Consider the following 25,898-nt stretch of genomic DNA (forward strand, 5'->3'; position numbering starts at 1 on the left):
CGTCTTGGAGGACTCTTCACAGATTTACACTGTCTTACTGTTCTCTGTCTCTTTAATCTCCGACTAATTGCACCATGTTGAGACCGAGGCTCCGGGAACCGAGCCATCTGCTGCAGGACTTTTCACTTTTTAAGTTGCTGCAGATTGTTATGAATGACTTCAGCTTTAAGTCTGGGCTCAAGCTGTAGCACTAATCGATATTTGATGGTTGACGATGGAAACACTGAAGCGTCAGCACTGTGTTGTGCTTCTCCTGAAGCAGAGGTCACACAGTTTGGATTCACAGAGCCTTTTAATCATGTGTTACAATTGTCAGGATTTGATTTCTCAAGCAGAATTACATTAGTACCAGTGAAGGCAAAGCTTTGACACATCTCTGACGTACACCATTAAGGCCTAAAACGACAGCTGTGTAACCTGAGCATGTTCCAGATGATGCCATTTAAACCAGGTGACTAATTAAACCTCGATGCGTCGGCGCAGACCGGGCTCCAGAGGGGAAAAGCATTTATTCATCATGTATTGGAGATGTACACAAAGGTAAGCCACCTCAGATCTTTATGGGTTAAGTAAAAGAATATTGTTTTGTCTCGTGGCATCATTTTTCTGTGCTCCTTCTGACTCCTTTTGTTAGAATTTTAGTATTTTCTCTTGTGCAAAGAGTGTAATTTTGCTTTTGCCAAAAAAAAAAGGTCATCAAAATCCTTTTGAATCAAACTGGATCAATGTCAAGAGGTTCTTAAGATTCACTGTCATTATACTAACAGCTTTGTTCTCATGGAATAAAGAAAAAGTGAAGAATTTTTCCTTTTTTTGATTCTGTGAAGAAAATAATTACATTTTTGAGCTGATTCAATTCAGTCTTGAAAAGCAAACAACATCACGATGAACAGTAGTTTCCAAAGTGTGGGGCTAGCCTCAGGGGCCTGGGGATTCAGGGGGTCTGTTCAAGGGAGTTAAAAAAAAAATCAGGGGAACACGGGGATGCCTTTACTCCACATTACCCTTTTGGCATGATTTATTCTCAGAAGTAGGAAAAAGAAATAATAAATAATAATTTATGATTCATAATAATAAATCCTTTGAGCTACACATCATCACTTACCTCTCCAACATAAGACAACTAGTCACCTCAGCTATATAAGGTTTTTTTCTTTTTTGTGCTTAACTAACCACATGCCTCACATTCTTCTCTCTCTTTCTCTCGTTACCTTTTTTCTGGTGTGGTTTCATTTTCTTTGCTCGCTGGCGCTTCCTGTAGGTCTGGGAGGTTGGCAAAGTCATCCTGTTCAGCCAGCCCGATTGCTAGAGACAGAACAACCATCTTCCCCTCACTGGACACACAGACGACAAACAAGACGTCACGGGACCACACACGCACGCACACACACACACGCGCGCACACACACATACACACACACACACACACACACGCAATCGACACAACACCACACAAACAGGCAGGGACAGAAACATTGGAACCCACCCAGCACACAGAGAGAGTGGGAGAGAGGTGGTAGACTGTGGTGAGGAAACTATACTGAGCAAAGCATCTCATTCAAACTTGTTTCCTGTGAACTCCTTTGGGAAAAACGGCATGCATTTCTTACAATTTTATTTAATAACCTTTAACTTCTAACTTGACTTGGTGCAAATGCCATTGAACACAATCATCTGTGAAACGTGGAAAACACTGGATTGAAAGATGGTTTATTACCCAAGCAGCGCAAAAGAAAACACCTCACAGCCTGTTTTATCACTTTCTAGACGTATTTCAGTCCATCTGATAAAATAAGCAGTGCTGGGTTTTCCAGGAGCAGACTTTGATCTGTTGAAGTTATAGATGGATTTGTTCGACCTTGAACAAAGGTTAAAATGGTAACCTCTGTGCAATGTATTGGAAATAGAGACCATCATTCCTTGTTTTTTAGACAGGAGCCATGACCTCGCCTCATCTCTTGTGTGTGATCAGACATGCACATGACACAATTGTATGAAACGGATGAAAATGTCAAGTAAAAACAGTTCCTTCACATTATTGTACTAGCTGACAGTAATGATCAAATGCTACCTAGTTATAACTTTCAGTTATTTATATTTGATAGATGTTTGCATTTCTGCAAAATGGTGACGATGATTTTACAAAACAAGCATACAATAACATGTTCATTATTTGCTCGCATGAGTTAATGCTTTGGTCTCCATTTCTGATGGTTTTAACTCAACAGTGTAGTCTTGTTAGCAAATTTTAAGATAAAGTCAAAGAAAAAAAAAAATCCCCAAACTAAACAACTTCATACAACTCGGCTGTAATCTAACACTCACTGGCTGTTGACTCTTGTCTGAATTAAAATCACTGCCTTCAGTTCATACTTCACCTTTCTTCTGGACATTGATAAATACATGACGTGTTAACATGGCAGCGCTGTTACCTGAAACTAACGCACAATCCGTAAAATACTAATGAGAAACTTCAGCAACACCTCATTCTACCGTAGGGTGGCTTAAATAATCAGGACACATAATCTGCCACCGCCATCATTAGCGACGTCTCTCACACAAATAATTCATGAGCAGCTCTCAGCTGTCAGGTACGTTCTGCTCGTTCCTTGTGTGTGTAAATGAGACTGCATTAGAGGTCAGAAGAAAAGAAATTTGTTATCACTGAAAGAAGGTCTTTTTTTTTTTACCATTTCCTTGGCTGATGCCGTGAGGCTGTGAGTGTGCTATTAAAAGCCATCCAGCCTTTGATTTACTACAAAGTCTTGTTCTCATATTTTAGATAATATGTAGTCCTTGTGATGACTTAATGTACTGTTGTGCGAGCAGCGAGATGAGCAATGTCTGCAGGAGGAAATGGATGATTTCGGTGTCCATTCATCCGTCTCTCACTGCGTTGAGTCTTTTTCCAGCTCTCAAACACAGACACATCGGTGTGAAGATCACATTAGAGCAATCCACACATTTCTGCGGTTTACTGTTTCATGGCGAAGTGTATCTAATGAAAACGCAGGAGATGATAAAAGCAATTTTCATTAAGGGCCGACTTTTGATATATAACAGTTAGACACATCCATAAGGTGCTTTTTGCTACAGTATGATTCATCATTACAGTATATGCGGTTACATAATGCCTCAGCGAACCGTTTACGTCCTCACAAGCATGTGGATGCAATCAATTTCTTATGAAGGTTGTTTTCAATTTACTGAGTGATAACGTACGGCCGCCAGAAGAAATGCTTCACTGAAGTGAGCATCTATGGCAGACAGGCTGAACTGCAGACATCTCCATTCCTTTATTGTCTTCAGTTGTGGATATGTTTGAACAAACATCCATAAGAGGCGTGTTACAGAAGTGGTCGTATTTTTTTTTTTGGACTTGGAGTGTTGTAGTAAGATTAAGTTAATACTGTACATTAAAGCAGCTCGATGATCGATCATGGTGGTTATACTACCAGTGCTGACATGTTTATATTTGCTATATCGAAGACTGTTGTTTAACTGATTTCCTTCTGTGTTCAGCAAGATTAATAGAAGCAATGAAGCTTATTTATTCTGGGAACTGTGCTTTTTGACCAAACGTTTATTCAGAAGTTCATTTCAATTAAAACAAACAAACTGCAAATAATTCGTACTATTTTAAAAAGACTCACAGGAAACTTTCACATTGCGTATCAGCTCTCCCCAGTACTCATGGTATAGAGAGGGACAAGGACATTTTAGCAGCCTTACCAAAAAAAACCTTGAACCGGTGGATATACCATGTCAATTTTCAGCTGTTTCTATTGTGCTGTAAATGCTTGAATTTTTCGTATGATGATTTGTTGACTATTACGAGGCCATGTGAACCTCACCTTTAACCAATCCGGTGGGTTTACAGTACGCATACTTCTCGATTCTTATACTTTCTCTTCAACCTTTCTCCATTTCAGCTCGCTGACACTTTCATGTGTAACTGTAAGTCTGCTTTTTATTCCTTTTTAACTTATTTTGTCGGGAAGTGGCCGCCTTACCGGATTGAAAGTCAGAATATAACAACCGTCCGGATTGTGACTCTCAATTAAATTATGGAAATGCACATATGTTTGATAAAAATACTACTTTAGCGTTGGTTTTGAAACTGTGTGTCAATTAGAAAGAAGCACAAAAAAGTATCACATCCTCTAATGATCAGGCAAACTCTATGGCAGCACTGGATACGTGTGTTAAAAGTTCACACCGCGCTTCAATGAATATCAACAGAACCAAAAGATTTCTTTCAAAAGCGACTCTCATGTCATCCTGCTTGATATTTTCAGTTCTTGCGCAGTTTTCCTTTGATGTTCTTGCTCTCATCTCTGCATATCACACGCTCGTATTTTCGCCCGCCTGCGTGTGCTTTCTGCGGCGCATTCCTGTCTTAACAAGACGCTGTTGTTGAAACAGTATCGACAACGGGAGGAACGCATTAGCACTTAAGAGACAGCGGCCTGCTGGGCGCGTGTAAACAGCACCCAACATGACACTCATCAATAAAGCCAACGGATTTCTACGGACGCGACCAAAAAAAAAAGACACGCGCACTCCAACCCAAGGATGTCGAAATCATTACCACCTACGCTCGCGTCTATTGATCTGGAGCGAAGGCGGGGCGGCTCAGTCGCCATGCTGCGCGACAGCCGTGGACACAAGGCTGAAGGTGAAACCGCTGAGGTGGATGTTCATACCTCACTGATCATAAATGCACAGCGGTCCCGCTCCCCGTGGCGTGTCCCCCCCTCCAGGGTCAACACATGACGTGTTTGGTCCACAAAGATTCATGAGGACGGGGACAATGGGCAGTGGGACCTCACTTATATATGTGCCCGGCCTGATTTGAATGATGATTCACACAGGCGGGGAGGTCACTGGCCCCGAGACACTGGGAATGAGTACATATGCAAAAAAAAAAAAAATGTACAGGAGGACAGGCCACTGCTTATGGGTGTGTGTGAGAGTCTGTGTGCCTGGTCTGCAGGGGAGGGAGGCATTTACATGAAGCGCATTGTCCGTAATCTATCATTCAAGTCAAGTGGACGAGGAGAGCTCTTTGTGTTCAGTGTCTCACAGCTACTGCTGGACAGCAAATATCATCGACGCTGCAAAGCTTCTAAGGACTTAACTGTGAGGTAAAAAAGAAATAGCTCAAACCTGTTTGAGTTGTTTGAATTTAGAAGGTATTCTAAATATTTAGGGAGGTTATGTTAGGAAACTAAAAATTAAGGGTTGGATTGAAGCGCAGCTTATTTAACACTCGTGGCTAATATATTTAAATTCAACTAGCTGAATCTGTGTTTTATGTATTTTAATGACTTCCCCACTGCTGCGAGCTGTTTGGGCTGTGTTACACCTTGCCCTCAGTGATGCTAATAATTCATTACTGTTGTATTGCATCGAATCCGAAAAGATCCACCTGGAGGGGGATAACAAAACTCAGTCCCCACATTTCACTGCAGCTGCAGCTCGTGTGCTGTGCCGCTGCACATGTGTAACAGAGACACACAAACCTGCACAGCTTCACAAATGCACACCAGATATGGTTTAAAAGCCCTCTTGGTGTTTCCTGCTTGTCATGTTAAATAAAATAAACTCTAACAAAACATTTCCTACCTTTCTTTTGGTAAGAAAAAAAAATTCAACATAAGGATTCTCATAATTATTGTGACATATCAAATCATTCTTGCCAGTGTTTTACTGCAGTGGCCAATGAATGATGGCTGATGGGTTTTCTTTTGAGTTAGTTGGCTGACAGCATCGGAAATAGTATCAATAAACACAACAGCTCCAAAGGCTGCAAAGCAATCAGAAAAGATCTTAAAATCCTTGATCTCACTGTCGAGCCGCTTCCTGTATGTGGAACTGAGAGAAAACTTAATGAGAAAATGATATGAAAGTTCGTTCAAATTGAGAGAGGGAAAAAAAAAACACATCACAGAGACATCAAAAGAGCTTCCTGCTCACTTGGAACAATCTGGACTGGAGGTTTTTAGGCTGCGCACTCCACCACGTAATGCTTCAAGGGTGGAGATCAAGGGGGACCTCGCTATCGCATGTCAGCGACACGCCGTCATCTTTCTGGCATTCTGTGCCCAGATGCACGGATGAAACCAGGAAGGAACGCAGTGCAGAAGCTGATTTAGAAGGCATGGAATTATGCATTTATAGGAAAACTCAAGCTTTCCCTGCATGAAGCAGGGTTGAGGTTCTGACATCCTGTGATTCCTGCCTTTGACTTTATCAAATGAACGACGAAATCTGAACATTACTAAGACATTTTGAAAAGAAATGTATCATCCAGTCAGAATCTTGTGTGTGAGATAAAGGTCTGAGCAGGACATCGATTCACACTGCAAGTTCAGCAGCCCAAAGGAAGAGTTAAAAATAAAAGCTGGACTGTTTCTAAAATTCTATGGATGAGTCCTGACCTGCATTCAAGAGAAAACCTTTGGAGAGAGCATCCATCAGAGGACTGAGATACAGAGAGGACTGAGTTCAAATGTTTCAAAGTGGAATAGTATTAGAAACTTCAATACGGGGGGGGGGGGGGGGGGGGGGGGGGGGGGGGGGGCAATTCCTCCAGTCGGCACACATGGAAAAACAAAGACTATTTTAGGAGGTCTAACCATGAGTTTTACTCAATTATGAAGGAAGTTTATATCTTGATTCTTGACAGTTTTATATAAACTGCTCCGCATCAGACAAGTGTTTTCTATGTGTGTGTGTGTGTGTTTTGACTGATGATGGAAATTCAAATTACAATTTTGCAACACTGAAAAAAAGTACAGCCACAATCACGACCTGCGCACAGGGAGAGAGAGAGAAAAAAAAAGAAGAAAAGCTGCAAAGCTGCCACATTCATAATAAAAGCAAACTAATTTTGGATGTATTTTCAGACTTGTTTTCATTTGATTTCTATTGACCCCTCGCAGCTCATTCAGACAGCCACAGGCTGTGTGGTCCCTGGTCTGCTCTTGATGGATACAGGAAACATTTAAAAACTGTGACTGCTGCCAAAGGTTCAGACAACAAATATTACTGAACTGTGCAGATAATTACGAAAATGGAAGATCTTTTTTTTTATTATTATTATTTCACTTAATTTTGTATTTAAAATGTGAATTTCCAATATTTCTGAGATTTTCCATGACTGGCTTTTAATGAGAACAACATAGTAAATCATATTAGGGATGTAGCAAAACAGACTGTGATTTACTGTATGTTTTCTTCATCATCATCATCATCATCATCATCATAGCTAATGTCAGTCAGGACGTCAGACTGATCAGCCGCCTGTTTTGTACCAAACGTAAAACACTGCAGAATGATTCAGCAGCAGCTCGATAAATCCCGCTGCCATGTAGGTTAATTCCACAGAATTGCCTGAGCTGTTCGTAAATACCCTTATTAAAAAATGGGGTAGTCAAATAATCAGGCATCTCAGCTGCAAAACGACGGCACCATAAACCAGAGTTATCAGGTGTCCTAATGACATTTGCTACAGAAAGTATGAATTTTTAATTAAATGCTGTTTAATCTGTCAATTCCACAAAATGGCAAAATGGCATATTTAACTTGTTACTTTCAATTATACAATTTAAAATGATTGAAATAATAACTTCAGATGCATATGGACTTCAATTTAAAGTTCAGCTGTATTACCTAATTCCACAAAAACCTGTTATGATATGATATGACCTCAGTAAATGGCCAGACACACCTGGATTAATCCGTTCATCCTATCATAAAACACAGAAAATAAAGGTTCCGTCTGAACTTCAGGAAGTGATGGAGCTGTGCATATAGCCCATTGATTATTTTTTAATTAGTTCATTGGAAAATTTGTTTGAAATAGATGAATGACTTTAGCAAATCCTGCCATTTTGCATTTCAAATATATATATATATTTTATCAACAGAAACAAATTCACGTGTATGCTTCAGTAGATCACAGTAATTATGTTTTAGTAAAGTTACTTTACTTACTTAAGATAACCTTGTAGCCACTGAGAGGATTTGTGGTTGCCATGTCATTTCAACCCGTCAGTAATACACTCTTGAATGAGTCGCTATTCAACTCTGGATACTCTGGTAAGACTTTCATGTAAATAAATTCTTGCTTGAAATATTTTGGATTATCTTAACAACACATCCAGGACATGAACACTTTCATTACAGTCAAAGATCTGACAATATATTACAGGATATCTTCAGTGCAGAATAATGACAATAATAAAAACGTGGAATCTTTGGAATGCTATCATACTATCAATGTAAGAATTCAAAAATGATTTTTTTTTTCACAAGAATGCGTTGAGAATAACACATTATTAAGTGTGTGTTACTGAATGTCCACTCATTTCTGCAGGTAGCTGATTTCTGTTATGAAATCAACAGAGCGTGAGTTACTGAAGTTTGCTGAAACTCGTTGCACATTACTGTTGTTTCACATTGAACAGTCGTAGAGCCGCTCTCTCTCTCTGTGTGACACAGTTATTTAGTGTTAACAGATGTTAGAGTGTCAGAGATGTATTTGCCGCTCTGAAATTAGCATTACCTTATCTTTAAAAGGCCTGTCTGCTGCTGTCTGCATGTATCTGTTGTTTGTTGTCATTAGTGTAATTATGAATTTTGCACAGCTGCTAAAACTTTTATTCCCCTTGCTTGAGTTCTAATTTTGAGTAACTTACCCGACACTCAGTAACAGATTCTAATATGACGGTGAACTAAGTTAGAAAAGAAGAATCAGTGTCTCACACACATTATACATGTTCTAATGCAAAAAAGTAAACTTGGAGACACTCACAAGAAGGACTTGACATCCAGCCCTCTGTGGCGGATCTGCTCCATCATGTGGTCCCAGCTTCCTGGATTGGACCTCGACCGACCGGCGCCTCCGCCTCTGTACCGGGAGGCTCCAGCCGGACTCCCCCGGACCCCCCGCGGGCCCCCGCGGTGGCCCCCGCCGCCCGGGCCCGTATGCAGCTGGCCCAGGCTCTGCGAGGTGACCGGGGGGTCGTTGGGGCCCGGTGGGGGCTGGTGAGTGAGAGGCTGTTGGAGGCTCTGCTGCCGGACCAGGGGCCGGGGGCGCGCCACCGCCGAGGACGGGATGTGCTCCAGGGTGGAGGCGGTGGAAAGGGAAGCGTCCCCAAAACTGAGCGCCACCCAGGGAAGAGAGACAGCCGAGTTAGAGACACAGCGAGAGTTGCAGGACCTGGCAGGCATTCACAAGATGAAGAGATCAAACAAAATCAGTGCAGGATGGTGAAAAAATGTATACAGCTGATAGAGATATATGAACAGTGTTGGTGGAGGATATCCAAGAAAGAGATTCAGTCAATGAGGGAAAGAGGAAAGAACAGAACTGCCAAAAAGGTTTTACTTTCCTGAGTGTGGAATGAAGACAGCTGTATTGCATTTTGAGTTGATGCTGCATGACAGTGCGCTGTGTGTCGGACGGGCTGGCATACAACATATAAACATTCAATTATTCTTCTCCAAACTGATGTCAAAACAAACCGCGGCTTAAGTGGAATTAAATTCGAGCTGAAGTTAAAGTATCACTATCACTTAACTTCAGCCTCTGTTCTCCATCTGCAGCGCTAAATTGTTTCTGTATGTTATCTCTCTTCCTAATTAGCCTTGACCTACTTCTACCTTCTTGCCTTTTGCTTCCATTAGTCTTTCTCTGAGGCCCTGTCGGCTCTCGCCGCTCTCCTTTCCCACTCTTCCCTTTTACCTCTCCGCTCCTCAGCGCCGCCGCTCCGCATGCCGTCCGTCCATTCATCTTTCCCCCCTCTCATCCCTCTATCTCCACACCACCTCCAATCACTGTTCTTTAACTTCGCCCTCTAATTACCGGCCTGCTACTCTTACAATCATGTAATAGTGCTTCACCTCTTATCGTTCCCTCAATCATTGCCCCGCCTGATGACTGTAAGCTCGTGCTAAACAGCTCTGTCTGCGGCTAATGCTGTGAGGGAGGATTTACTGCCTGGACCGGAGTTGTGTTCGCGCCGCTCTCTGGCATTAGCTGTGCTCCAACTCGGCTGGAGAGCTGGGAGACGAGCTCTCCGAGGAGCACAGCCATGCTGGATCAAGTAAATACAGGACAGAGCTCATATACATGCACTGGAGCATGCTCGTTCTCTTTTCCACACACACACACACACCCACACACACACTCACATACAGCATGCTATTAGGCTTTTCCTGAGGAGAGACTTTGATGAGAATGTTTACTTACTTGTGGCTAATAAAATCACTCGATGTGGTGTTTTGTGAATTTCTGTCGAGTAAGAGTCTCGATTTCAAAATGGGAAAAAAACTTTTTTTTTTTTTGGGTGTTTAGGGTTCTAGCAAGAAAAAATATATTAATTTAATGAAAAAAAGTTCCTCCATCGACAGGTGGTTGTGCCATTTAAATGATAAATATAATTTAGTATCATCTTAAATCATTAAAAAAGAACAGAAGAGCAACATCTTTTGATTGACATCCTGCGTGATTGCAAAATTATAAGAATATAAATTGAGAATACCACGATCAAAATTAAACTCACTTTTTTTTTTTAATCACAGGAAAAACTAAACAGAGGTTGTTTTTTTTTCTGTTTTGAACACTTTTTCACTGTCTGCACTTTCATTTTGACCAAAATGTTCTGAAACACTACACAGCTGAAAATAACTGAAGAAAATGTTGAGGAAAAAATTCTAACCCCATCCATCCACCCATCCACCCATGGGTTTATTCTGGCTGTCTAACCACTGCATAAGTCTGTGGTTCTAACAAAAAACCTGGTAGGTTGAATAAATATATAATTGGCAGTTATGTTAACTGAAAGGTTCTTTCAAAATACTTAAATTTTTTTATGCTTCAGTTTTTAGTTAATGTATTTCCTTTTCTCCTTTTCCTTTCTCATCACTCTCGTCCGTCAGGTACTTTTTAACTCTGGCACTGAGTTTGCTGCACAAACATACGAGTTCCAATGATCAATTGTTTAAGTGTGTTTCAAATCAATCTTGGTGACACAAAAACTAATCACAGCAACTCCGTGGCCACAAGGCTTCTGCTTGTTCTCTTTTCCTGCTCTCACCTGCTTCCTCAGACATCCACAATCAATTTCATTGCTGTTTCTTACCTTTCCATCAAACATAAGCAACAAAGTGCCTCAGACTCCTCTTCAGGAGCTGCTTATGACACTTGACAACTTGAAAACAGAATTTGTTTTGCTTTTTTTTATTTATTTATTTTTTTTTACTTCGACATATTCCCTATTTTTTTTTATTAGGGTGCATCTTTGCTGGAGACATTCAGGTCAGAAAGAAGTGCACTAAAAATCATTTGCAAAGGTGAGATAAATGCAAACCACTTAAAATGTGTTATTTCTGGAAGTTTCTGAGTTACGAGAACACAATGACAGGACGGGCCCTGCGTAGTTTGCATCAATTGCCACTCCAAAATGAAGAGAGACTTCAGAACTAGGTTGTTTTTCTGCAAATTGAACAAAACACAAGTAGCAATTCCAGCAAGAAGACTTCACACTTGTCCTAAATAACAGCTTCCAGACACTTAATACTGTATCTGATTTGCTGTATCTCTACGATCGCAACTCTTTTTTTCCTCAGTTTCCACGGCAGAGGTGAAAAGTGCAAAGTGAGCTTCACACAAGTTTTACTGCTGTGTGAAGACGCTCACATCTGAACAAGAAGCAGCCTTTATAGTTTTGTATTGAGTTTTGTTGATTTAGATGTATCGCTCATTGGTTTGCATCAGGATATCTGTTACTGGAAAATGTAACTGTAAGAACATAAACATACAACAGCTTTACGAACTAAACATCCCTTTTTTTTTTTTTCGGGAGGAAAAGTCAAGTGTCTATGTGAAGAATAAATACATAAATAAAGTCAACTGACACACACATAAAGTTCGATAAATCAATACATTCGGCAGGATTGATGGTGACAAGAGGCCAGACATCTGGGAGCCGGGCGATGTACTAATACACTCTGCCAGTCTGTTCAGTGTCATAAATCTGGCACTGAAATTACTCATTTGGAAAATCCCAGGGCCTTACAACACAGACACCTTTCCTCACAGCGATTTCCCCCCCATACTTGTGTCTCCTTCTGTTTTCAGGTACAGTACAGCGCATCATTAGCGTCACAGTCATTCATGAGTCCAGAGGCCAGAGCTCTATTTATCTGCTGTATCCTCTTACTGGCTCGCAGGGTTATTTCCATATTTCCTCTTGCTTGAAAGTTAATTAGGTTGACTATAAACCTTGAATGATTTTGTAATTAAGAGAACTTGAGGAGGGTGAAAAACAAGAAGAGAAAAGAGGAAAATATCAACAGCCGAGGCAAGAAAAAAAAAAGTGTATGAGAGAGATGGGGGGGAGAGGGGGGGCGGTAAATACCCCAAAATAGAAACCAATTCCAGAGGACGAATGAAAATGAAAAGGTAGATGATTTAACAGGAGGGGTGAAGCAAGAACAAAACAGAAGAGTGACAGCAGGGGAGAGCAATACGAAAGGATAAGTGAAATTCAAGTTCAAGCTGTAATATTTTATGGCCATGTTGGTAGAAAGCTAAACGGCGCAGCGCTATAAGCATGACTGTATCGCTGGGCAGTGGGGGCCGAGAGGTTAGAGAAGCAGGCTTGTCCCATGTCACGACTGTGGCTCCCTGAACATGACCCTTGACCCCCATCATCTCCCTGGGGCGCCGTAATGCAGCTGCACCTCCACATCCTGGAAATGGGATTGGTCAATGCAAGGGAAAAAAAAGGAATTTCCTCAAGGGGATTAATAAAGTATGATTTGTTAGTTTAATTTTTAAAATGACTCAAACACAGAGTCAGTCAGGGTTGGGCTCACTGTAGCTTTGGAGAATATGCATATAGACACACACACACTCACACAAACACCCTCGCCAGTGGGAGAACACATGTAACAACACACTGTCCAACTGATTAATGTCTCTTCTTAGTGAGCTTGTGTTTTTCCTCTTGGCATGTTTTCCTTTATGTTGCACTGCGCCGAGTTCTCCGGTGGCACATCACTTTGTCATTATGCGCATTAGCAGTTCTTGATGCCTTCAGACCAATCAAGAGAAAAATACAATTTCTGGAGACAAATTTTTGCTTTCCACACTCAGATCAGTCTTTTGTATCGTTCAAGGACACAAGTTATCATGAATACAGATGAAGCAACAACAGAAAAGTGATAAAAGGATGAAAAGTTGACTGTAAAGTTACTGTACTAAACTTTATGGCTCATCTACAGCTGCTGATCAATCTGGCATTTGGTCTTTCAGTCATTACAGTTTTTCATGAGAGAGAATTTGTTTATCTGGTGGCAGATTAATGTTAAATGCTGTGTTTGAAACATGCACTTCTGTCACCCACTGCCTTTATTAGTATTTCCACATCTGCATGTAAGAAATGATTATATGAATACAGCAACATTGGTAGAGTCAACAAGCCCGCTGAGGCTTTGATGTTATTGGATTTAAAAATGTGTAAAATGAGAGTAGTTTCCTCTATCAGGAAAGGCTTTTTCTGTTTACGATTGTGTATTTCTCACAAAAAATAAGACTTTTTAAAAAAAAAATCCAAATGGAATGCATTTATTTTTAATTTTTACAATTGTCAAAACAAGTTCTTTTTCTGCACCCTTTTTTGGAGTAATGTTAACTTTTTACATCTTGCAGTTCTTATAGTATCACTGTGTCCTTTTGATGGTACTGAGTAGCTCATATTACACATGACTGGCGCCATGTGCAAGCAGGAGTATTTAAATGAGGCTTTAGGATGCTGATGTACCTGTTTACATGAGCATCGCCTGCTACAAACCGGATCACTTCATTTGTTTGGGTTCAGGTTTTCACCACACAGTGACCGGCTGGGCCCTTGAGTCCACTGAGTTGCTCATGTTTATGACAATATTTGATTTATATGTCACAAAGTAAAGCTTTGAGGTACATCACAGAAATATATCTTGTAATTAAGTTCACAAACAAAAGTTGTGGCAGTCCAGCTGAGGAAAAGCCCCTCATCATGATTTCCTTCTCCCTTCAAACACATTAAAATAAACACAGTCGTAAAAAAAAAACAAAAAACACAAGCATGTTTCAGACTTGAAAAAAACTGAAGTCGTGTTTACAGAAGTACACAACCGTCGCACCTGGTTTTCGAAAAGTATAAATGTTTGCTTTAGAAAATCAGTCTTACTCAACAGCAGAAAAGCTTGAGCCTTTTAAAACAACTCTTCGGCTCACTTGGCCATGGTTTCAGATCAATTCAAATCCAACAGATGTTGCTGCCAAACTTTTCATACCGCAGATACATTATGTACACAAGCTTGAAAACACGACCTTCTATTCAGTACTCATGGTTGCACTTCTTTAACTGGAGCTTATGCCAACGCTACAGTTGTGAGTCATATAATATCACTGTCTAGACTATTGTTTGTAGGATGAGGAACTCAGAACAACACTTCCTACTTTCTATCACTGTCATTAATGAATTCTTTTTACATTTTCTGCTAATTAAGACTATTATGGTAGCTACAACAGTCTGGAATAGCAAGGTCCATGCCAGTATTGCCTTGCTGGCAAGAGAAAACAGATTCAGAGATATCTGCAACGACACAGTGAACAGTGGTTAAAATAAAGCAGCATTAAACTGTTTTGCTGGAAAAGGCTTCATTTGTATCACTGGCTTGACATTACTGAGCTCCTGCTGTTTATGCAGCAGCCCACTCAGAGTTTATAATGCTGTTACTTCACGAACAAGCACACTGTTCCTGAAGATCTCCATCCAGCATGTTTGGTTTGAAATTCCAGAAACTGTGTCAGCCTTCATAAAACTGAAGCCTGCAGAGAAACTTTACGACTGTGTGGCCTCATTTTGTCTCAGACATCAGCTGTGGGGCAAAATACGATAAAACTATATTGGTTTATGAATGTTGTGGGGTTGGGGGGGGGGGTCTTCAGTAGCTGCTCATGCACCACAGGGATTCTGAGGAGCAGCTGTTCTCCATGTCAACAATAACTCACTGTCCATCCAGCCGAGTGCATGCAACAGTTTCATTCATGGCTAACTTCAAAAAAATCACTTCTCAGATAAACACAACATGCTGTTGTGAACATTGCACCCCCTCATGCGTGCCCCGTGTCACCATGCGCCCACTCACTTGCTAAACCGCAGGCCTCCGGCATGCATGTGGCTCTGTACCGTCTGCCAGCGCCCGGCCTTGCTGCCCCCCATCACCATGCTCCGAACGCTGTCACTGCGACTGGGCCCCGCCCCAGAGCAAGCACCACCCCCGCTGTCACTGGCCCCCGGCGAGGGTCCAGCGCCACCTTGCCCACCCTTATCCGCAGCCCCACTTGGAGGAGCAGCGGGGCCAGATTGTCCACAAAGAGACACGAACAGACAAGAAGAAACCACGCAGAGAGGGTACAAAAAAAAAAGAGATAGACGGGAGACAGACGCACAAAAGCGGAGAGCAGAGAGAGTTGTCAGTTAGTCAATCCAGCGGTGGACGGTGTGTGGACGCTCAATCCATGAATCCAGTCATCCAGTCATGAGTGTCCAGGAAATTAAAATAGACCAACTGGTGGTCCCAGAGACCCACAGTAAATAAGCAGGAAACCTCTGAACTAACATTTGAGGAAACTGCAGAGTTTGTTTTTGCTCTTTCGACCCATGTATAAACATTTTGTACAACAGCTCTGTCCAATGCTGCACCGATGCTGAGACTGACAACATGCAGTAAAAACATTTTTAACAATGTCCTTGGACTTTTTTTTTTTTTTTAATACAAACATTTTCTTAGTGTGAAATTCAATTACATGATGTACAGAAAATCTTTATTACTGCAGCCACGAAGGCCACAGACATCTGATTATTCTGATATTTAAGTGAAAAATGGGCCATGGAACAGGTCAGTCCATTTCAATCCAAACAGAGATAGAAAGTGTAACGATAAAGCTGCTGGCTGCAGATGTAATACTTTAGATGTTAAAACTCACAGAAACAGGGAAGAAAACACTAGCTTCTATGTATCTCTACAATTGATCTGTACTGTTTGCACAAACCCACATAATCTGCAAATTCACAAATATTTCAGTGCAGGCTCTGTCTTTTTTCTTAGCATGTCGCAAACGCACCCAACACACCTCGACTCAGACAAGACAGAGACGAGTACAGACAGAAAACTGACTTCGGGCCCTCTGAGTGTGAGGACAAACTACACAAGACACAGCTGCACAGGACGAGAGAGTCTTCTACTTTATAGAGACACTGAGTGGGGAGTGGGGGGGGGTCACTGTAAAACGAATGAATTTCCAATAAACAACGGATGTTTTGTAGCTTCGTGTCCAAACTGCTATCAGCTTCCAGCGTCGGATTCATCCTGATCTGCTTTCATGATTTATATTTTTGTAGTACTGTTGACGTGTCTGACGCTTTGGAAGGCATCCTTGAAGGTGCGACACAAACTCTTCCGGCTCAGAAGCGTCATTGTTCTGACAGCGAGGAGTTAGAAGTAAAAAGTTTTGTGATCTGCTAAAAAAAAAAAAAAAAAAAAAAAAAATATTAAAAAAATTCAGTAGTGCTACCATTACCAGCCTAATAATAGCCAATAAAGATTAAGCAATTATGTCAACAGCGATACGCGATCCAATGACAACAGAGGCAGTAATCACGATGCTCATTTTACATCACTGCACAGAGTAATTGATCACCCTGTGGTTTGGAAAGAGTCAAGTGAGTTGTAATTAGGGAGGATGAGACAGAGGCGCAGGTACGCTTAATGTCTCCGTGGCTGCTGTGAGATGCATCTCGATGACGGAGCACAGGCTGATATTAAACGGGCGTTTTACCATCCCAACAATCCGCAGCGGTACTCAAACACGGAGGATACGGCACCACTATTTTTGGGATAGTGCTCAGTGGAGCGGACTCGGGGGGGCTATCAGGCAGCCTGAACGCACTACAGCTACTATGAGCCATAGAGGGAGTAATGACAACAGGCGGGAAACACCGAGTGAATGGAGGAAGAGGTGGTGGTAGTAAACACAGAACTTTACACACAGACACACACAAATACAAAAACAACACAGTTAAAAAAAAAAAAGGAAACAGAAGTAGAGCAAAAACAAGAAAAAAATCATCCCATTAAAGTAACAGCAGGACATTTCTGTTATTTTGCATATTTATTTTCCAATGGAGAGTTAGATGGGAAGATTACAGCCACTCTCAGCTCTGTGTGTGTTAATATGAAGCCACAGCCAGCTGCCAGTGAGACCGAGCACGAAGAGTGGGAACATCACAGGATGGCTATTCAGCAGTCCATAATCCGTCTAGCAGCAACTCCAAAACTCACAAATCAGTCTTGTTATTTTACAAATGCAGCACGTTGCTGTCATAGTAGTTTACGTGCAATAACTTCCTGTTCTCGTTTGGTTGTCTGGCAAATAACGAGGAAAGAAAAAATAGTTAAGTACAGACAAGGAGAAAAACAAATTGTTGTTTTCACACTTTGGTTGGACAAACAAGGTGTAACGTGCTTATTGAATAGCTTCAACCGTGCTGGTTCACGGAGTCTGTCGCTCTGCATTGATGCAGACATCTGGATAGAATAACCACCTATTGACTGTTGCTTCATATTTTAATGAATAGCAGTGTTTGAGAGTGCTGTTGATCATCTGATCTAGGACTCTTCCAGGAAGCAAATAATTCCGCTTCCTTAAATGTCAAAGTTTCCCGAGGGGGGGTAAAAAAAACATTCAAAGATGAAAAGAAACTTAAAAAAAAAAGGAATATTAACACCAGTCAACCCTCTGCAGGACGTCTTAATGGCTCCAGTGATCCTGGAAAGCATATTTGATTATGCTTGAGTCGAGAGTCCAGGCTTATGAAAAATGTTCATAGAAAACAATCTGCTCTCTGAGGGTTGTCCGTCTCCATGGTAACACACCATGGGCTGCAGGTGAGAGGCGATGAGGGTCTGGTGGGGCTAGCAGGGCTGTAGGCAACGGGGCTTTCAAACATTTTCCTTCCGTACACCCTGAACATGATGCAAAATGAACTGCTCCTTCCCCAGCTTTTGCTTTAACAACCGGGCAGAACTCCAAAGCAGAGTGTCTGTCACAGCTGTAAAGTCTTCTTAAATTTTTATTTCATAGTCATACATGATTTAAATCCTGCTTTATTATAGAAACTTCAAATATATTTTGCTTGGCTTTTGACAGAAAGCATAAATCAATGGTTTTTTTTTTCTTTCTGAAAATGATCATTCGGGAAAATTGGTGACAATTTGTTACGGGTGTCCTGCGAGTCACAGGAATATCAAGGAATGGAGCCGCACGTCTCCATCAGGTGCCGCATGGGCAGCAGTGCATAATAAACACCGCTTCGCCGTGGACATGCCTGAATGCAGAGACATGAGGATTACCAGGGCTGAGAGGCCAGACTTCTGGTAAAAGACATGTGGGCAGACGGTACTAAAAAAAAATAAAGCTGTCTACTATTAAAGGCTATTAAAAACAACATTTTTACTGCTAGGAGTCATCAACCTTTGCTTTTAATTTGGAGTATATTTCATCTGATTTGTGAGAAATTTATGGACTCAAGAGAGCAACTGGAATTACAAACTGCGCATCCTAAGTAAATGATTCCGCTGCTGATAATGTCCAGCAGTCATGGATCAGTGGAGGAGTTCCCCGAGGTGTACACAAGCCCCTGTTCAGTACAGCCCTGCTGAGACAGAGGGGGCTCTTACCAGCCGTGACTGAGACTCACTTGGGCGTGAGGCGAGGGTCTCCGTAGGGGGCGTAGGGAGACATGTTTAAGAGGAACTCCTTGGGCGGGTAGGAGCTCCACCTCTGCTGCACGTTGCTGCTGTCATTGTTATTCCAAAAGTCTCTGTCTAGATCACTGCAAGGCAGAGACAAACAGAGGAGCCAGGGTGAGAGGAGCCAGCAGTCACAGATACATAAAGAAGTTACACAAACAAGATAAGAAAAAGGAATAAGAAGTTGAGGATAACTTTATAAAAAGAACAAAGTTAGAATAAATTGTCATGTATCCAAAGGTCAGGGAGAGGGTGTTAATAAATGGGAGGAATGCAATAATGTCAGCGTGTGTAAAGTTCTAAATATCAAAGTGCATGCTGTTCGTGAGGCACAGATACTGAATATATTCGCTCTAACAAAATGTGGCGATGTTAAATTTTCTATCCACCTCCGACATGAAAGACTGGTCAAACATTAAGCATGACGTGCACGCTTCATCAATCTGCCAGCCAAGAAGAAACAAACTGCATTTGGTCGATAGGAAAAATCGATTGAAAAAAGTAAAAACACCTCATTGCCTCAACTGGTGTTTGGAACTGGAAACTCAACTGGAAATGTAGCAGAGAGCAAGATTAATGGTGAAATATTTCTTATTTGGGTGTGTGTGCAGCTGCTGAATCATATAAAGAAATTAGTTTTGTACGGCTTTTTTAATGGGAAGGGTGTTTTTTTTTTCTTTGAGAAGAAATTAAGACAATAAAGAAAAAAAATACTTATGGAAAATTGATCATTCCCATCTACAAAAGGATCTACAAGATGAGCTTTGGGATCAGAAACAGCCGTTAAAACATGATACTATCAGCACATCGTTGATCATTTCCATGCGCCTCCATCTACCTCCTCCCTGACACTTACTTGATGGCTTTATTTTCCCCTCGACCTCTCACAGACTCTGGCGAGCCAGCAGCCTCCACCCCTGGCTTATTCCGCTTCCCCTGAAAAAGATACAAGACAGATGCAGAGAATAAAAGAGGAGGGGGGGGGAAAGAAATAAGACTTACATCTTATATGTCGTTTCACCACTGAAATGTTCAACTGTGGGCCGTTTCAAGCAGCTTCAGATTCAGACGCTTTAAGGAAAACACCATCAACGATGGAAGTGCATTTGATAAAAAAGAAAACAAAGATGGACTGGTGCCAAGACTGCAGCCCGTCAGCTTCAGAGAAAACATGATGAAGGAGCACTTCACTACAATGAGATGCAAAAACACACTCTCACATGCATGACAAATATGTGAACACACAACAGGAAGGAAGGACAAAGCAGAAGGGAGGGAGAAACCTCCGGCACGTTGATACATTTCTAGATATCATCTCTCTCTCTCTCAATCCATATACATAGAGACAAAAGATGAATTGGTTGTTTTTAAACTGACAGGGTAAAATAAGGAGTAATTATGTGAATTATTAAAGCTTTCTGGAATCAACTAGCTCATTAAAGGCGAGAGCACGACTCACTGATAACCAACCAAGTGCTAAGAAGTTACTGAAGCACCTCTAAACCGACACTAATACTTTCCTTTCACTTTCACATTGATGTTCTGTGTTAAACCTCCGCCTACAAAATGTGACTAATACAGCAGATACAACTTAGAGAATGACGTTTAAGCTGCTTTTTATTCAATCTAAATGTTTCAATGTTTCTGATGGAGATCATTTCTTGTGAAAATACTGTTAAATAAGCCAAATTAAGGATTTTTTTTTTTTTTTTTTTTTTTTAAGGAGCACAGCAGAAAAGCAATCTCAACTAAAAACCTCTTCTCTTCCATCACAATTAATGAATGTAAGTAAGAATGTAATTAAGGTCGGGAATTTAATTGAAGGGAGACATTGCCTGATCACGTACGGTGCATCTCTTTAAAGGAGCAGTAATCAGAGATTAAAACCAACTGCTGAGCTTTATTTCAAGAGGCAGTCCAACAATTAAACCCAACATTAAGTTCAAATCGAGAAAAACAAAGACAAAACAGTGACATTCAAGATATTTAAACACACACAGAACTTTTCTTTCTTTCTTTTCTTTAGGACTCCTAAACCTAGAACTCCCTTTAGAAAGCACAAATCTGCTCTGAAACATACTGTGGGGCTGCCGTTACCAGACCTGTGCAGAGTTTTGCCACTTAATTGGGTCGTGTTTTCAGAGAAGCAATATGTGCTAGTTACAGTTACTGACCTCTATGTTTTATTGAACTTTATATTTATTGAACTCTTGAGGGTGATAACGCTGAACTGTGTCCCGCTGAGTCACACGGACCCTCAGCTGTTACATAATGCCTTCCCAGCACGAGCGCATCACAAGGACACCACGAGCACATATGCTACAAAACCTTCCGCAGGAAAATCAGTCCTTTGCGTGCTCTGAAACAAAACTGGAGAAATTTAGTTTTCAACTGATACTTTTCTCAACAGATACAGATTTCTATAACATATTGGGCCTGATTCCATCTGGTTGTTTCGTGACTTCATGTTCTTTGAGTGTAATTAATCACTACTCCATCAGCTCGACTGAGTTCTAATTAGATGTGTCACATTTTGATAAAAATATTACATACAGACTGGTTTTCTAAATAAGAATCATCACACCATGCCAGATAATGACAGCTCACCTGTGATGGAGGTGATCACGTCACATTTTTTTACATTTTTACTTTTGTTTTGAAAGAGCTAAAACAGCAGCGTGATAAGGGAGAAATATCTTTTTATCCTCTCTTTAGACACTATTACTGTTTGTTGATGTTTTCTCGGGGGCTGTTTGGTGATAAATGTGTGTCTTGACTTCTTCCTGCCCTCCCAACCTCGCTCCCTTTAATCTGAACCAGATCCATCAAACATGGCTGCGGAGTGATTTATAACTTCAGCCTTTGATGTGTTACTCCTTCCCTCATCCTCAGAACGTGGAACGATTCAGTTCTCCTTGACGAAAGACTACAATAACAACATAATGTGCAAATTCAGGTGACTTAATCTGCATGTGTCTGAGCCAGAGTGAGAAAGTGGACCGACTCCACAAACACGCACGGTTAAAGGCCAGAGCTGAGCAGCCGGTGAACACTGGCCACGGCCGCGTCCTAAGTGACAGCGCTAACCAGCGAGCTACTGTGCAGCCAGGTAGGAGACGACGCAAAGCCTCAAAATGAGGACAGCCTGACACCCGGATTTGCTGAGCCGAATGAAATTGTGTTGCTTCAGTGATTGATGACAGCCGGAGGAGTCGGTGATGAGTGGCCGTCACAGGTTTGAGAACAAAAAGATGGCTCTTTGAACGGATTCGTGTTTTTACATGCAAAAGCAGAATGAATCATGAGATTAATGGATTTAACAGAACTGCTGAATTTCGCAGGAGACAAAGGTGTAAATATCAAATGTGTACATACATAGCTGTGACATAAAACTAGACTGACAATCAGCTTCCACCAGCGTGATCAGGAAATGACACTTTAATGTCACATTGAATGGTAGAAGCCAAAAGTAGACGGAGACAAAGTCCAGTTTAAGAGAAATTACTGATCAAAAACTCAGGAGGCAGAGGTATCAAAACATAATCCAGAAGAAGAATAAAACAACGCCGAGAGCCTTAAAGCACAATAAGTCACACAAGGAAACACAGGGGATATTGGGGCGTCTAAATGAGAAGGAATGACGATAATCTGGCAACAGAAACATGAGGGAAGGAGGTTAATATTGATTGGGGAGGGGAAGACAGAGGTGAATCACATTAGAGAGGAATCAGTAATCACACACACTAAGGTGAGTGAACTGAAACCCAGACTAAATGTGGAATTGAAATCAACGCAGGAAGAGACTAAATCAGGAAAGACACAAAAACTTCACTATGACATGGAAGGCCACCTGATAATCTTAAAATTACTTTGATTAGACTTAGAAGTTTTCTATTAAATAAAGCTTACAATTGGGGCTGGATCAGGCCACTCTGGACTTTTTTCTGGTTAACGCGCGATATGCTGAGACTGTTGGGAGACCGGCACTGAGCTTCTTTCCCCTTCCGCTCTCTACACAGTCACAATATTTCACAATTACATGTCACTAACATCCTCTCTCTCTCTCTCTCTCTCTCTCTCTGTACCTTCCTGCAGGGTCTCTCTCTGACAGTGGAAACTTTGTGGTCAGAGCCTCCTGCGCCCATCACATCTGCAGCAAGTGGATTTATGACAATCTGTTTGTTGCTTGTTGCTCTCTGACTCTGAACTCTTTTCTTTTCCCTCTTTCTTTGGTCCATGCATATTCTCATACATCCAGATATGTGAAAGCAAACTGAATCGGGTCAGCTGGACTTCTTCATATGTTTGAATGACGTTATTCAAGTGTTCCCGCTGTTCACTTGACTACATGCTGGCTTATATTTGTAAGAGGATTTCTTTCTTTGTTCTTCTTTTTTCTTTCAGTTGTTCACTTTGAAACCAAGCGATGAATGCAAAGCGTATATCTAGTGAGATATATCAAGCAGTCTGCAGGCTCTCAGACGAGGCATGGGGCTGAATGTTTTACTTAATTCAGCTTTCAGTGTCCAGCGTGCAGATGCCCCCCCCCCCCCCCCCCCCCCCCCCGATGTGCTCTACTGTATCTGTCTCTAATGCATCTACAATATGCTCTATTATTTATCATGCCACATCTCCAGTGTCCAGCTCAGCAGCACAGACATTTTTAACAGCAAGCCAAGCTGGGGGCCTGACCCCTCTCCGCGCCGACAGCAAGCCAATGCGCTGTAAACATAAACACACGTACAGTAGGCCAAGGACACAACCATATAAGATTCTGGGACTCGGAAGGATAGAATTTCAACCGTGAGGAATATGCTATCAAGTGCAGCTCATCTATCATTAAAGGGAATCATAAAATCTTCAGGAAGCTGGAGAGGAGAGGGTGGAGAAGGTACAATGTTGTGAGAGTGTGGGAGGATGTGAGAAACAGAAGGGATGATGGTGACGATTGGGGGGGGGGGGGGGCAGCAGCCATGGAGTACAGTGACAGAGCGGAGGGGCATGTTAGAAACCAGAAGACACAGGCTTGAATCAGACAGCAGAATAATGACACTGTGCAGCTCCAGACGGAATGAAGTGGAGGAGTTTAAAGGGATGGAGGGTGGAGCCCCGATCGGCGCCTCGAGCCGTCCTGTCATCATGTTTGTCACACACCTGGATGTCGAACAGCGACCAGCAGCACCTTTGCTTCCTGCCTGTCTGAATACCTCTGTGGCTCATTTTGCCCCCCACCCTCCACCCCTCCTCCTCCTCCTCCTCCTCCTCTTGCGCTCCTCCCCTTTCCGCTCTGACACCAGTCAACGGCAGCAGACCAGCCTGCTTCATTTATCCTGGAGGAAACACTCCTGAACAAAGCTCAGTTTTGTGTGATTTCATATTTCTAAAAATCAAAGTGCTCAACATTTCAAAGATGAGTTGTTTATGCGTCATTCGTTTTCTTCTAGCAGTTGTATAATTATTTGATTAATCTAACTGAAAACATTTGGCAGCTTTATTAAGATTAGGTGGAGATTGTGGTTCATGCTAAATGTGATTACCTCCTCTATCTTCTCCTTCAAACAGATACAAGCTTGTTTTTATCTAATTAGTCACGAAAATGAATTGTTAATTACCTCAACCGATTCTTCCTGGCCAGAAATATATTTAATAGTGTTTTTCTTTGAGATATAGGATCGAGTTACATATTTACAGCTCATTACAAAAAGGATTTTGCTTCATCTGATTTTTTTTCTGCAATAGTTTGTGAAAAGTTTCAGATATAACTTCTCAAAAACCTTCTAATTTTTAAAAGTAAAAAATAAGAGAGCAGACAATAACATATAATATAATTATAACAGCATATTCTTAATTTAACACAAAGCCAATTAGCATGAAGATGTTGCCTCATTAAATAACAGAAGGCTGCGATATAATGACTCTCAGTAGTTACACATTACTGTTACAAAGAGCTGTTTGTGTTTTCTGCATGTTGGCTAATCTCCGCTGTTTGTTGCTGCTCTGAAATAATAATGCTGCTGTGGATCAGTGGGAAGAGCGGGTCGGCACTAAACTGACTGTAGGTTCGATCTCCTACCAGTGTCCTTGAGCAAGTCACCGAACACCAGATGGCTCCAAATGGATGAACTGAGCACCTTGCATGGCAGCTGCCTGCACTGTTGCGTGAATATGAGTGAGTTACTTCCCACAATAACTGATTACTGTGAATTTACAGTAACTAGTAATGAATCTTCACAGATTAGACACGAATAAAGTAGCTACGAATTCAATTGCAGACTTTCAGCAATGTGCAAACTAAAGCCCAGTGTGAAAACAAATATGAAGAGATACAATATATCCTTGTATTCACTTTATACTTGACATTTTGTATGAATTCATAACATTTCAACTCTATTCTTAGAAGTGTTTTTTTCTTTATTCATGATAATTTGCGTTATAATCCGCCCATTCACTACGCTGTGAAATATTCATGCAAAATTACGAGATTGAGTTGTTTATGCGAAGATTGCTAAGACGGAACTACTTACTAAACATGGCGTCTGGGCGTAGTGATTTCAAAAGAAAAAGTAGTTCCCAGTATTTGCTTCAGTGTCGTAACGCTATAATATTATTTGTTGGTGTTCCACAGCGTAGTGAATGTGCGGATTATAACGTGTCCACCAAAGTGTTTTGGGGTTGTTGGATTTTGTATTTGATGAGTTTGACGAGGGGGAACAAAAATACCATCCACGTCCATTGTGTCCGTCCCGAAAACCTTCCCCGACTCACCTCTGAATAAACAACAGCTCGCCCTCACAAAAAAAGTAAGTATGCTGTTCGAAATGAATAAGGAATTACGCTAAATGGGCCAATTTGCCAAAATGTTGAAGTATCGCTTTAATGACGTGGCAAGCAAAAACCAAAACACAAAAGTGACGTGGATGATTTTAGATAAAAGACAAAGACTGAGAAGGAAATGCAAAAGCAAAGAGGAACGGTCCTGGAAAAAAGAATCAATGGCGATCTGACAAGGACATGAAGATAAA

The 25,898-nt window shown here is 41.4% G+C and overlaps 1 protein-coding gene across 5 annotated transcripts in view; it reads right to left on the reverse strand.

Annotated features, from left to right (window-relative positions):
* Positions 1–25,898, reverse strand: part of syt7b (synaptotagmin VIIb) — a 105,960-nt gene that overhangs the window by 20,271 nt on the left and 59,791 nt on the right. For 2 of the 5 annotated variants that reach the window (XM_030094540.1, XM_030094531.1), the window contains exons 3-7: positions 19,733–19,812; positions 18,825–18,959; positions 15,211–15,405; positions 8,822–9,169; positions 1,212–1,334 (exon numbers count right to left, since the gene is read on the reverse strand). In XM_030094540.1, coding sequence (XP_029950400.1) covers positions 1,212–1,334; positions 8,822–9,169; positions 15,211–15,405; positions 18,825–18,959; positions 19,733–19,812 — 881 coding nt within the window. The remainder of the gene's footprint in view (positions 1–1,211; positions 1,335–8,821; positions 9,170–15,210; positions 15,406–18,824; positions 18,960–19,732; positions 19,813–25,898) is intronic. The other 3 variants (XM_030094556.1, XM_030094548.1, XM_030094564.1) reach the window with 2 other exon arrangements.

This window comes from Salarias fasciatus, chromosome 1, assembly GCF_902148845.1.
Source record: "Salarias fasciatus chromosome 1, fSalaFa1.1, whole genome shotgun sequence".
Classification (NCBI taxonomy): Eukaryota; Metazoa; Chordata; class Actinopteri; order Blenniiformes; family Blenniidae; genus Salarias; species Salarias fasciatus.